Consider the following 14,438-nt stretch of genomic DNA (forward strand, 5'->3'; position numbering starts at 1 on the left):
TCTTGCTTGTCGTTAGACTATGAAACTAGATCTGGCCCAATGATCCTACCATGGATTTGGATTATGAATCAAGACAACTTACTTTCTAGTGTATTGTTGTTGCTACTGTTTCCATACATTTATCGATGCTCTCAAAATTCTTTGTTACACACATAGTATGGACCCACGCTATGGGTTTGGTGAGATTGGGATTGAGACTATGTGACCCGAGTAGGAGCAGACCATGGATCTAGACCAATGACTCCAACTAATGAGTCTCCACTGTGTAACTCAAACTAAGATCCAGATGGTAGACTGCAAATCCACACCTAAGCATCCAAACCAATGGAGTCAAACTTATGAACCTGGGCCACAAATCCAGACCTAAATATCCAAACTGATGGAGTCAGAGTAATGAAACTGAGCCATGGATTTGAACTAATGGGCTTGGATAAGTTAGTGTACTTCTTTAAAAAAATTATTTTCGTGCCTCTATTTTCTCACACACTTTTGCCTTTGTAAATGTTTCAGGACATCACGGTGCATACATTTGGTTTGACTAAACCTTTGTTCAAATGTTCGATGGACCTTGTAGGACGAAACAAAGGGGGGGCTTTTCATCCATCCCATTGACATATTTGCAAAATACCCCTCTTGAACTCTTTCTTTCTTCTTAACATCGACAAGAAGTAGCCAGGCCACTGATACTCACCTTTCCATCCCGAACTAACTCATTGTTGTTTGCATTCGATGGTGATAAATATCTGCTTTGGAGTAATGTTGGAGTTTGCGCATTATTCTTTTCAATTTGTGAATCCTTTCTGAGAAATATTAGTTTTATCTCATCTCTTTTTTATTTGAAGAAAGAAAATTTATAACAGACATCGTGTGTGGAAACTCACCTTTCCATTGACAATGTGGCAAAAGCCTTATTTCACTCAATTCTAGGAATCTAGGTTTCTCAACCACTTGCGCTTGGACAATTCTCTCAAACACCAACACCCAGATTCTAGGAGTGATTCTCTAGAACTTGCACATGCCTGTGTGTGCACACGCACACACATGCTTCTATTCACATTTTTTATAAATTTTATGATTTGATTTGGGACCATTCTATTATTGATGATGTGTCTCTCAATAGAAGCTAAAAGCAATGCATGTATGCACAAGTTGCATCCTATTTCTAGGAGTGATCCTATAGAATGTGAATGAATACACACAAATGCACATGCTTTGATACACATAAATGCAGATGCTTTGTATCCTTCCCTTTTGGCTACTATAGGTAGTGATCTTCTATAAGTGTATTTCAAATATGCATTTTTTGAATTTTTAATTCAAATTTCTTGATGGTGTTCTTTAATTCATCTAATACAACACCATAACACTATGCATTCTAGGTGTCTTCAAATTACTATCTTGTCCCTAAGAAATAATGTTGCATCTTTATTGTTTATTGAAGAGGAACCTAACTAGGTTTTTAATATTTATCAATTCTAACAAATTTTGTGGAACCCTTGATTACCCTAATGTGCTATTAACGTTTATCAACCTTGGATTTCATTGATTTCATCACTTCTCATTAGAGTGACTACTTTAAAAGATTGTTGGGGTTCAAGATATGCTTATAGAGTTGCATTAAGAGATGGTGTATTGCCTTATCTAGGTAAGGTCCACACACAGACACGTGCACAGGGCCGCGCCCGCTCAAAGGTCACTCTTAGGCTTTTTTAATGGAAGGATTTCCTTATAATAATTCCAATATCTTTTATTTGTTCATTACATAATATAATTTCTAGATGTTTTTGTATTGCCCAAAAGGTGACTCATTTCATAAGCATTTTAGTACCCAATTGATAGCGTCGGTTAAACTTCTTCATCTAGAAGCAGCCAATTTATGTCACCTTAAAAACGATATTGATGTTGCATGTGTCCCAAGAGGATCTAACCCTAATGGGCTAATCTATATAAGTTCTATTTTCAACTAATCCCAATCAAGTGTATGTTAGTTATCTTGTTGTATGGACTCACCTTGCTCTCACACAATGTAGCCTCTTTTAGCAAATCCTACCTCTCAACTATCGCTTGGTGCTTCCCTAGTGCATCCTACTCCAAGGTGCCCATCGTTCCCACCCTTATTCAATTATTACTTTAATGACCTTGCTTATCTCAAGTTCCCAACCCTTCTTTAACCTAGGTTAGAGAATTCTTGTAAAATTTGAAACCCTTAGGACTACGTGTAGGTTCCTCAAAACAAACCCCATGCAAGAGTTCGCATCCACCTTTCTTTAGGTGCAAGACATGGCACATGGTGGTAATGGGCATGCAACTCCACCTCTCCATTCTATAGTCTTACGTACATTACTTGACACATTACTTGACAAAGAGTGGAACTACCCTTTGATATGTGGTTGAAGAATATGTATTGCATGTGTTGGGGTAATGGTTGAGCCCTACTCTCTATGGATTATATGTATGAAGATAGGGAGCTCATTCTAAGGTCTCATATACACTACTTAACAAAGAGTGGAACTGCTCTTTCATCTTTGATTGAAAGAATATTTGTTGCATGTGTTAGGGTAGTGGAAGGCCTACTCCCTATGGGTCATATGTATGAAGATAGGGATCTCATGTTTTCATGAGATATGCTAGGAGTTGGGAGGCTGTTAATCTCAAAAGAGATCTCAAATCACCTAGTGTACAACCAACTATAGGATGGGGACACATATTGGCCAAAGAACCAAATAGCTCCCTAGTTGGACTCATAGCCTCAAAGTTGATGACCTAAGGATACAAGGTGGGTTTAGAGCCTTTGGCACATTGGAACACAAACATAAATTATTTGCCCTCCAACACATCTTGAAATACATCACATTTAGAGGTATCTATACACACCTGGAGCTCCAAGGAAACCTTGTTCACCACCCCCATAGAGCATGGTGTGTTGCATTATGTGATTTCACGATCGTGCAAGGTAGCAACTGGGTCAAAGGTCAAGTAGTGCGACAAAGTGGACGAGTATGTATCTCTACCCTCTTCTCTGGCTCTTGATATTTTTGGCCCTATCTCAAATCACCTAGAGTATCATCCATGGATGGGAACACTTTTAACCGAAGAACCAAATAGCTCCATGGTTGGGAGTCACAGCCTTGAGTATACAAGGTGGGTTTAGCGCCTTTGACACGCTACCACACAAACATGAATTATTTGCCAACCAACACTCACATTAGAGGTATCTATACACGCTTAAAGCTCCAAGGCAGCCTTGTTCGCCACCCCTCCTTCCCCATGAGCTAGAGCATGGTGCATGGAAACATGCAATTTCGGGAACAAAAAAGGCAACAAGTGCAATGGTCTACAAGAGTTATGGTTAACCCTAGGTTGCAACCCAATGAATACACTCTAAGAACATATGCTTTCAACTCCTATGTGCATTCCAAGGCGTGCCTCCAAGATTAAGAAGTGTGACAAACTAAGCGAGTACGCATCTCTATCCTCTTTTCTAGCTCTTAATATTTTTGGCCTTGACAAGTATGGAAAGTTTGCAATCTTTTTCACTGGGCCAATGTTTGTTTTCCTTTGTTTTTAGTCGAGCTAAGAAGCATATTAGAAGGTAGGTTAGTGTTTAATTTTGTGTTAGTTGTCAATGGGCATTAAAATAAAGCCTTTCTTAGTATGACAACTCCCCTTGCTTTCATTAAAGGAGTGCCATAGAGTTTTGCGACCTTAAGTGAGCTCATTAAATTAGGATGCAATTTAAGTGGATTTCCAATTGGGATGTCATTACACTTGGATTGTGGACATGTATACTGATTCAAATCCAAGACGTATGCTACATTTTGCAAACAATAGGGTTGGCAACCTCGCAAGTTACTTGCTTGACATAGATTCTTGGATTGCTCAAGGAAACCTTAGTGTTAATGAAAGATAAAATTGGAATAGAATTTCTTCTCGAAGTCCCTCCCCAAAAAGGAGGATTATGAGAACAACTCCTCCTTGATTAGAGTGCTGAGGCATATCTATTGCACTCATATGAGCTAATTAATGCTAAATGCTCATATATACTATTTCGTATACTAATTTGGCAGTGGAAATAAGCGAGTGTTGATGTCCTCTCTTCCCACAGGCTTCCCACAATCTCCGTACTCCATAACATGGTATCAAATCCAATGGATCTCTAGTCTTTTGAAGGCCTTTTGATGTCATTAACCCATCATCTAGAGCAAGTTTCGCTCTTCAGTCTAGCCCAGTATGGAGCTTCCAACCCAAGTTATGGCAATTTAGAATTCTCAGCTTCTCTAGACAACTTTTGTTCATTGCAGCTCATCATAGAAAAATTGGAGAGTGCTTTGTGGGAGGTCATCTTATTGGTGGAGCTATGCCCATGTGAAAGATCTTCTCCTTCAGGCATCTATGTGATAGATTTTCCTCAGGATTCCTTGGTTCATGTGTATGTTCTCTACATATTCTAAAGATTGTACGACCCTTACAGGTTCTTGCAAACTTCTTTACTGTTGCAGAATACCAATTCAGGAAATAACAGCTTCTGATAGTATAGTGAAATTGGCAAACATATCTTCATCATGTTTGGCCTCGTCAAGTACAAAACTGCAAGGCAAAGAAGGAAATCCATGAGGTATGTCTCCCTTTTTACTCACCAAAAAGGTACATCCATAAAGGTGTGAGGAAAGTTCATTTCTTGGCCTTCTTTCTCTTCAGTTTCTTTAGCCCTCTCCTGGGCTGCTTCTTGGCCTGCCGGCTGGGAGGGGGACCAGGATATTTGTGGTCATGTCTATATTAATACAATGAAAAGGAAAAGCAAGTTCCCCTCGATGTTACCATCAATGTTAACATTGTGGTCATGTCTACATTTAGACAATGAAAAGGGAAACCAGCTTCTCTCTATTTAACCTTGATGGAATTGATTATTCTACAACATAATTTATATTTCAGAATTGCGAGAGCATATGTGCATTGCGTAAAGCAACTGTACATAGGATGCATGATGCTTCCTGTTAACTTGGGACATTTTTATGGGACTTTACAGTTTAGAATGTTTGAAAGAAACACGGAAAGTCTTGGAGAGAGCTAATGAAATATATACGCCACTAAGGATTGTAATTTAGATACTGTACATATCCAGGACACCCTCAAAAACAATGGCTAAGGATCTTAGTTTCAGTCAGATAACCCTGACTGAAGCTAAAGCAGTCCCCGGCAAGATACACATGGAACTTCCGTGATTTTTCAAGTAGCTTAAAGTTGCAGCACCTGGAATTCACATATAATGAGAGCAATGAACTACACAGATACCTAGATGAATCCAGGAACATTCCCAAACTCATCCTCTAAAAACACAACATAGTGCAGTTTCAATCTCATGATAGTCACTTACAAGGTTGAAAACCATAAACTCCATCATGCATAGCAGGGACTAGCTACTATGACATCCCCACTGACGTCATCAGCGCCCAACAGTGGGTGTAGACCATAGTATAAAAATATGCTCTCACACATACAAATCCACACACCCACACATACTTGAGCATCCATTTATACAAAGTCTTCGTACTGAGTTTCTGTTGACACTCCGGAGGTGAAGGGCAGACTCAGCCATGATGAAGGCTAGCACTAAAGGAGAAGGCTAATCAAAAGGTAGTCCAAAATCTCTTCAATGAGCTACACAGAGACCGTTTCTTTTTCCAGAGCTTCCTTGCCAGTGATACCTTTCTGCAAAGTGCCAAAAACAATTCGGAAGTCTCTTTCTGGAGGTGGATTTTCTGGATCTATTTTAAAGCTCTCACTGAAAGGCAAATTGCATTTGACCTGCAGAACAAATCACATAATCTCACAGTATCAAAAATCCAAATCACATGTTCTCACAACATCAACAAATGCTAAGAAATGTCCAATTTAGCAGGACATGAAAAAATAGATCCTGCAACGAAAAAATATTATCAGAAATACCTCAAAAGTTACATCACAAGCTGATGGCAGCTCCAATGCTGCTACACAAATCTCTGCTACATCTTCTCTCGATATCTTTCCCTGAATGCACGAACAGAACATAGTAAGAGTGCCTTGTTTCAAACATATATGATATTAGTGGAGCACTTTTTTCATCTTAGCATGCATAGAAACTCTCATTTTGGTTGTCTTTACCGTAATGTTATCACCCTGCTCAAATATAAGTTCAGCTCCGGCTGGCTCCTCAGTCAAAGCACAAGGTCGCACAACACTGTAGGGAATTCCACTTTCTCTTAAAGCATCCTCTCCCTGAAATATTGACCAATGCAAGCTCCAATGGATTCATGCCAGGCCATAAGGCTTTTCTAGTAACAGCAGGCAAATCATGTCAAGAAATGAAAGCAGTAAGATGTCTGGTGTATGTAGGGACACTCACAATGTCCGGTCGTATATAACTCGTCAAGTAAATTAAGCTGTTACCTTTAATTTGAAATCCATAATGCAACCAAGCTCTTTGTTCATACGGACAGCTGGAGGCTGGTTGCTCAAGTCTAGCCCTGATCGGTTAGGTCTCGTAACACCAGCAGAGCTCACATGAACAAACCTGCATTTTTTTAATTCAATGTTAAATATTGGTCTGTGTGGCCTTTTACTCCTAGGAACAAGTGTGCTAGTCAATCAAAAAAATGCTACCTTAGGACATCAAATGTTATATCAACCGAAGCCTTTGTTATCAATTTGCAAAGGAAAAGATGAATAACAAAAGGGTTTCTTAGCATCCATGCCCTGCTCTCCGTTTACTAGAATGAAAGTCTGATAAACCTGGATGTGATTGGCTCCTTCAGATATGATTTTATGCTTGCAAATGGTAGCTCAAACGGTCCTGGCTCGAAAGTAGGATTGAGATTTCCATCATATTCAAATTTGCTGTACATCAACTGCCAACACAGTAATCTTCATATAACCAGTGAAGCTTAATAGCTACACATCCTGGGGATCTTGGGAGCAATATTTACCTGTAAAGACATAACCTTGGAGGTATCAAAAGGTCCTTTATCATGGGCCGTGCGTGCTCTGAAAGTGGGAACGAATTCAGAAAATGGCAGACGAACCTAAGGCATCCAACACGACAATAAATCAGGCATTTCGTTTTAAAAATGACTCACTGTTGCATTTTCAAGATCAGGCGACTCAATCTTTTAAGATTCAAAATAAGAGACGCACTCAAATCAAAGTTATTAGAAATTACCCAACAGAGGGTACGCACAGCGGAAGACTGTTAGTAATGCCCAGGAGCTCACACGGTGTGGTGTGGGGCATGGAATCACAGACTTCTTAAATTATTGTGCAAAGATGTGCAAGCCAGTAAATAGACAATGCTCAGAGACAAATATAGAAGCAACACTTTATATTTCCGTCCGTCCACGAAGTAGGACAGGATACAATACCAGCAGGTTCTCCTACTAGATGCCAAGCACTTCTAGATCTCTGAGCCCGCGTTCTCCACCTCGAGCATATGTTGACCTTGAGGAGGCAGGTATGCTACGGGTTTCGGCTGACAGGCGAGGTCCACTCTCATCCTATGGGCAGGCCCTATTATACCTAGGCAGAATACATGATCTCATTATCTATAATGGTCTTGACAGATGGCCCACTTCAGGTGGTTTCACATGCTTTCCACATGGGGGGAGCTCTAGTGTTGTTGATTACATCATGGGATCCCCTGTCTTCACATCTCGCATTACTGACTTCACTGTAGCACCTCTCCCCCCAGGGGCTGATCACACATACCTTTTCTTTCGCGTCTCCACCTCCCTTCGCACAGCACCTTCCACCCCACTCAGTGCTTACTCCACCTACCACGATATACTCCTTGTCACCTGCTCACTACACGAGGCTGCCATTCACGCTTTTTCCCACACCCCCCGCTCCACCCACCCACCACCCCCTGGAACTGTACCCTGTACTAGTTGGTACCATGATGAGTGTAAGGCCTTACACCGTCAACTCAGATTTGAAACCAAAAACATTCTTCCAAGCGCACCAGATACGCTACGTGAATACCGTAGACTGATACGGAGGAAGAAACTAGACTTCATTCGTCGAAATGAGAAGGAGCTACTGAACATTTTGTTTAGTAACAACTCTAAGGAATTCTAGCGGAGATTTCTAGAAGGACGGTCCCCTCCGCCACTCACTGACACCCAGATCTGGTTTGATTATGCACGCACACTTTATGACATCCCAAATCAGCCAGTCCCTAGCCTCTCACACATGCCTCGTCCCACCTCCAGCACCCTCTTCACTAGAGGAGGGGTAAAGGATGCTATAATGAAACTTCATAATGGTCGAACGAAGGATCATGAGGGACTATGCACTGAGTTCATTGCATATAGGATTAACCTCCTAGCCCCAATCTTAGCAAAGTTTTTTAATGAAGCGGTTTGTTTGGGATTTCCACACACTTCGACCATTAACACTATCTCACCCATCCACAAGGCAGGGGATCCCAAGAGCCCGAAGAACTACAGGACCATTATGATTGGACATGTCATGTCCAAGATTTATGCATCAGTACTTGACTCCGAGGTTAGCAGACTTGCAGAGTGTCGAGGACTCAGAGCAGCAGGACAGGCCGGATTCCGGCATGATCATGGAACCATGGACCACATTCTGACGCTCAAATGTATCATCGAGGAGGCGAGGTCACGGAAGCAGAGGATTTATTGTTGCTTTGTGGATTTTCGCAAGGCATTTGACACAGTCCCGAGAGCCCGCCTCATGCGGCGCCTACAGGACTTGGGTTATGACCAGGAGATCATTTGGGCTGTCATGGCACTTTATGAGAGTTTCTGGCAGAGTTCGGGTAGGATCCGGGTGGACAGACGAGATCATGAGTACCATCAGGGTCAAACAAGGGTGTCCTTTGTCGCCTACCTTGTTTGGCCTCTACATTGACGAGCTTGAGACAGTGATGCAGACACAGGGGGGTGTAGGTTGCTCTCTTGCGAGCACGCTGATCCAAATTTTGCTCTATGCAGATGACATGGCTCTCTTGTCTTCCTCAGCAGAGGGGCTTCAGAGACACCTAGACGCACTCCAGTCCTTTTATGAGTCTCATGATTTGAAGGTCAACCTCGGTAAAACCAAGGTCATGATCTTCAATACATCTCGAGCCATCATGCGTCAGGAGCAATTCACATTTGCGGGGTCATCAGTTGAGATAGTTTCATCATACACTTATCGAGCTTCACCGTGATGCAGGCACGCTTGAGTAGAGGGTATGCCTCATTGGCTAGGCTAGAGAGGCAGTGCTTCCGCTCACACTTTCAGGATCCACGCACCAAGGGGTTGCTTTTTGACTGCTTGGCTCGCCAGCGCGGATGTACGGCAGTCCTTGTTGGGGGCCAGACTTGTTGGATACAGAGTGGGCCCGTGTGGAGCGGCTACAGGTTCTCATGCTATCACAGATGATTCGTGGTAAGTCATCCGTTCCTCACCAGATCATTCAGGCTGAGTTTGGGTCACCCCCTTTACAGCTAGATGCTGCATTTCAGGTCATCACATATCTGTACCGAGTTAGGAAATATGGGGATTATACCTCGGGGCATAGCAAGCTACCATGGATAGCTTTATCCTCTTCTATGGCACTTGCAGCAGGAGGAGATCAAAGGTGCCGGTATGCACGTAGAGAGAGATGGTTTGAGTGACTGGGGCTCCACATAGATAGACTACCTCCCTTCCAGTATAGCATGGATGCTCCGTTCTCTCCCCTCTTATCACACGAGGTCAACCATGTTATCCGTGAGGATCTACTACAGCTACACACTTTTCGGACCTGGTTGGAACCGAGTGAACTCCCAGTGAAGCTTAGCTTCTACAGAGATCACTTCTTACATATCACAGCAGAGGGTTTCATTGACCCACCAGGATACACACAGATTCACCTACCCCACTAGATGAGGATCTCTCTTGGGCAGTTCCGGACTCTTCACACAGACTTCGCATCAAGAGCGGCAGAGCAGAGCGACTACCCAGGGAGCGGCGCATATGCACACTATGTGACATACAGGAGGTTGAGACAGAGGAGCATTTCATCTTCAGGTGTCCTGTGTACTATGAGATCCGAGGACGTTTCCATTGCCTCTTCAGAGATAGTTATGGGATTTTAGCCCATTTCCTCTCCTACCCAGACCAGCGGTGTTCATTCATGAGGCCTTAGACACCGCGAGAGGATACTCCGAGCACGGAGACAGGAGCAGACTTCTTCCTCAGTTGATCCCTCTCAGAGCTCTATCACGGAGTTCTTTCAGCAAGATCACATGGACCCCAATGAGACGAGGCCTCGACATGACCGTGACCCGGAGCTCGTGACCCGACAACTCAGACAGAGGCTCGACACACAGATCACACTTGGAGACATCCCCTCCTTGTTTAGAGTTGGAGCCCGACCGACGGGGGTCACAGTAGCCCTGGTTAGACGCAGAGCTACGACCAGGAGACGTGCCAAGACCGCACCTACGAGGGTCACAGTAGCCCGAGCTACGACCAAGAGACGTGCTAGGACCGCACCTCTGAGTGGCCGACAGCACTCTATTGCCGACTTCATGCCTCCACTCCCTCATCCATCCTGATATCTTGCTGTTGCTAGGGATGATGATGATATTGATGATGATGCTAAGATTGATATATAGTCGACCATCGACATGACTATGTTGTACTTAGGACTTAGTACTGCCATTCTGCATTTTTTGCATTTTGCATTTTGCATTGGTATGGACGCTCGTTTAGTAGCTCCACTACCACAGCTCATTGTATCAGGATTTTCACAGTCTCATAGACCCATCGGTCTTCCGAAGACTTTAATAAACTTTCTTTCTTTCTTTCTGTCTGTCTAGATCCCGTCCGCCTTGCTGTGCGGAAGCCAGCCTAGGTGGGCAGCACCTCTAGCTTAGTCTGCAGCTTGTTCTGGGTCACCTTCACCTCCTGAATGTAGGCCCAAGGTAGGTCCTTCTGCTGCTCCTATCTCCTGGTTGAGGGCTGCTCCAAGTGATGTGTTATGAGGCCAAATGCCTCTCCTTTTATAGGGCACAAAAACCGACCAGCCTGCCCCAATCTGGCCAACCAGACTGGCCGCGACCAGTCTGTGGCTGGTGCAGCCCTATTAGGGCTCACAAACCGGGGCCTTTTGGGCCCACTCTTCCAAGGCCTTGGCCCTCCAATCAAGGCAAGGGCCCCGCCTATATAAAGGCAGGTCCCTGCCTCATGGCAGCCTCCTTTGCTGCTCCAACAGGCCTCATCCTGCCCCGTACAGCCTTGTACCCTGTTCCGTACAATTGCGCCACCTGTCCAAGGTCTGCACACCCTTGTACCTTGCTCCGTACGCTTGCTGATGTCAGCATCACCTGTGCACCTCTATTCGGGGCCTGTTTCAGCCCGTACACCTGTTCTGCAGTTCTGTCTTGCCAGATCAGATCCAGGGCTTCATGCCCCCGCCATCTCTCCTACACAAGATCTCTTGTGCTGTCCACATAATAGCTCATGTGCTGCCAATGTGGCAGCCCCATTCTCTGCCAATGTGGCAGTCTATACATCCCTAGGTCCACCTCCCCATGCTCTACTCATATGGGGGCTTACAGATGGGGAGGTGACCATTCCAACACCCTGTCTCACCGACACATCTAGGCCCAATGCCAACACGTCGATGACAATGCTCCAGTAACTCCTTGGTCGTAGTCATATGGAACTTTTTGATGTCGAAATCTTTTCCTGGCTTTTCATCCAATGGCTCCTGCTCCACCAGGTCTAGTTCCTCTTCCACACACCATCCTAGTACACAGGTCCATCTTTGGTAGCACCACCTCCTCCTATCACGTTACTTCCTTCGAACTCGAGCAATCCAGCTGTTACGATCTTCCAGTTGTCCCTCTCTTAATGAGTGAACAACCTAGAGTCTTCCAAGCACCATGCTCTAAGGGTTTGTTTCAACCCGTCCTTCCTTTGGCAAGGTCTGCAACCAATGAATGTTTCCAAATAACCTAGACCATGAACTCTCGCTGAGTTCTCAAGCAGGTACTCTTCTAGCTTCAATACTTTTTGTTCATCACCTTCTAGCAATCTGCGTCTAAGATTTGAAGAAGCACCAATACTTTTCCTTCTGTCTTCGAAGAAGGCCAATTTCTTCCAATCTCGTATCACCTGAGACAAATGAAGAGCAGAGTCTCTCCATAGCATGCTATACAGGCTCAAATGCAAAATCTCAAGTATATACCATACCGTTGTACTGCCTGTGTGTTTGCTCTAAAAGCAAACCCTATACCTCATCGAGGCACCCACCAAAAGCCTGTGTAATCCTCTACTGTCCCCTTCTGAAGTACAGCATCCATCTGACCATGAGACCCCAGGGCCCTCCATGGAATCCTCCCTCGTGTCAGTGTCAGCAACCACGCACCTAGAAGGTACCAAGCGCTTCATGCTGTCCTTCACCTTCACAAAGGCATCTGACCCCTCGTCAACCCACATCTCTATGTGAGACATCCTCACTGTGGTTTCTTGGTCAACATATTTAACCTCGGTAACACTCGATGATGTCACCAGGAACAACTCTTCGATTACCACATTTGCTTTGGCCTTTGTATCTCCCTCTAAATCTGTGTCGGACTCCTTCATAATGTTTTTCTGATCCGCCTTCTTCTTTCTGCAGTCCTTCGCAAAATGTCATGGCGTATCACAGTAGAAGCACTTCTTCCGCTTCCTCTTGGAAGTATCCTCGTCATCAGAGTCATCTTTCTTGGACTTGCCACTGTTAGGCTTGCCCTTACCTTTGCCAACGTAGTCCTTCGCCAACAACGCCTTGTCATCCTTATCATCGTTGTAGAGCTTCTCCCTAGCTTCCTCCTATAGCAGTAATGGACCCAACTCCTCATACGTCAAGGATTTGGTCCTCTGTCATGCTGTCACGGTCGTAACAAAGCTCTTGAAACTCCCAGGTAGCCTCCTCAATACCATCAAGGCCAAATGGTATGAGTCCACCTTCTGACCAACTGCTGCCAGTTAATCCCTCACCACCTTGACCTTCGTCAGTTGTCCATCTCGTACAGATCCTTCAGAGTGACACACGCCTCTACTGACGTCTCGGCCATCTGGATATGTGGAAGAACAGAGTCCGCCATAGTCCCTATGATTAATGCCAAGCCATGGGCATCTGTGTCTTCCCAAGCTTCAAGCTCCTCTCTATCTACTGCCATGAGTATCTTCCCTTGCCTATCCACCATGTCCTCTGGCTTCGCCTCAACTCCCGTTGTCAGTTTCCATAGCTTCCGAACCACTAAATGACTCCGGATCTTCACCTTCCAAATCAGATAGTTGGTCCCCTCCAGTTTCCTAGACTCTCCAAAGTTAGGGATAGCAAATGAGAGAAAACTGGGGGACGAGGAAGGGAGAGCCAAGGCTGAAGAGGCTTGTAGCAGTCGACATCTCTGCTGTTATACCACATAGCAAAGTCAACCAAACTCAATTATCAGTAGACCAGAACTATGAACGCACGTGACTAAACCTGCGTCACCCTCCTTCTCGCAAGGGCACTATCCTTCAGTCGTGGAAGTCGATTCCCAAGAGCTTCTGAATCAGGGTCGTCCTTCAACAAGGTCCCTGCCTTCAGGCTCCCACACTAGTGAGCCTCCTACTTGGGCTCTGATACCATGTTAGAAATTACCCAATAGAGAGTACGCTCAGCGGAAGACTGTTAGTAATGCCCAGGAGCTCACATAGTGTGGTGTGGGGTGTGGAATCACAGACTTCTTAACTTAATGTGCAAAGATGTGCAAGCCAGTAAATAGACAATGCTCAGAGACAAATATAGAAGCAACACTTTATATTTCCGTCCATCCACAAAGTAGGATAGGATACAATACCAACAGGTTCTCCTATTAGATGCCAAGCACTTGTAGATCTCTGAGCCCGCGTGCTCCACCTCGAGCATATGTAGACTCTCTATCTAGATCCCATCCGCCTTGCTGTCTGGAAGCCAGCCTAGGTGGGCAGCACCTCTAGCTTAGTGTGCAGCTTTTTCTGGGTCACCTTCACCTCTTGAATATAGGCCCAAGGTATGTCCTTCTGCTGCTCCTATCTCCTGGTTGAGGGCTGCTCCAAGTGATGTGTAATGAGGCCAGATGCCTCTCCTTTTATAGGGCACAAAACCGACCAGCCTGCCCTAATCTGGACGACCAGCCTGCCCCAATCTGGCCGACCAGTCTGTTGCTGGTGCAGCCCTATTAGGGCTCACAAACCGGGGCCTTTTGGGCCCACTCTTCTAGGGCCTTGGCCCTGCAATCAAGGCAAGGGTCCATCCTATATAAAGGCCGGGCCCTGCCTCGTGGCAGCCTCCTTTGCTGCTCCAACAGGCCTCATCCTGCCCCGTACAGCCTTGTACCCTGTTCCGTACAGTTGCAACCCTGTTCCGTACAGTTGCACCACCTGTCCAAGGTCTGCAC

General features: G+C 44.8%; 1 protein-coding gene across 2 annotated transcripts in view; it reads right to left on the reverse strand.

Moving 5' to 3' along the window:
* Positions 1–5,082: 5,082 nt before the first annotated feature.
* The window catches only part of LOC147889096 (NAD(P)-binding Rossmann-fold superfamily protein), a 46,152-nt gene continuing 36,796 nt past the window's right edge, over positions 5,083–14,438 (reverse strand). Inside the window, exons 11-17 of one of the 2 annotated variants that reach the window (XM_087391543.1) lie at positions 6,963–7,058; positions 6,769–6,884; positions 6,427–6,550; positions 6,142–6,255; positions 5,947–6,027; positions 5,671–5,805; positions 5,083–5,292 (exon numbers count right to left, since the gene is read on the reverse strand). In XM_087391543.1, coding sequence (XP_087247669.1) covers positions 5,281–5,292; positions 5,671–5,805; positions 5,947–6,027; positions 6,142–6,255; positions 6,427–6,550; positions 6,769–6,884; positions 6,963–7,058 — 678 coding nt within the window. In that variant the 3' untranslated portion in view covers positions 5,083–5,280. The other variant, XM_087391544.1, reaches the window with a different exon arrangement.

This window comes from Dipteris shenzhenensis, chromosome 20, assembly GCF_047967505.1.
Source record: "Dipteris shenzhenensis isolate YYH24624 ecotype China chromosome 20, Dip_SZ_1.0, whole genome shotgun sequence".
Lineage (NCBI taxonomy): Eukaryota > Viridiplantae > Streptophyta > Polypodiopsida > Gleicheniales > Dipteridaceae > Dipteris > Dipteris shenzhenensis.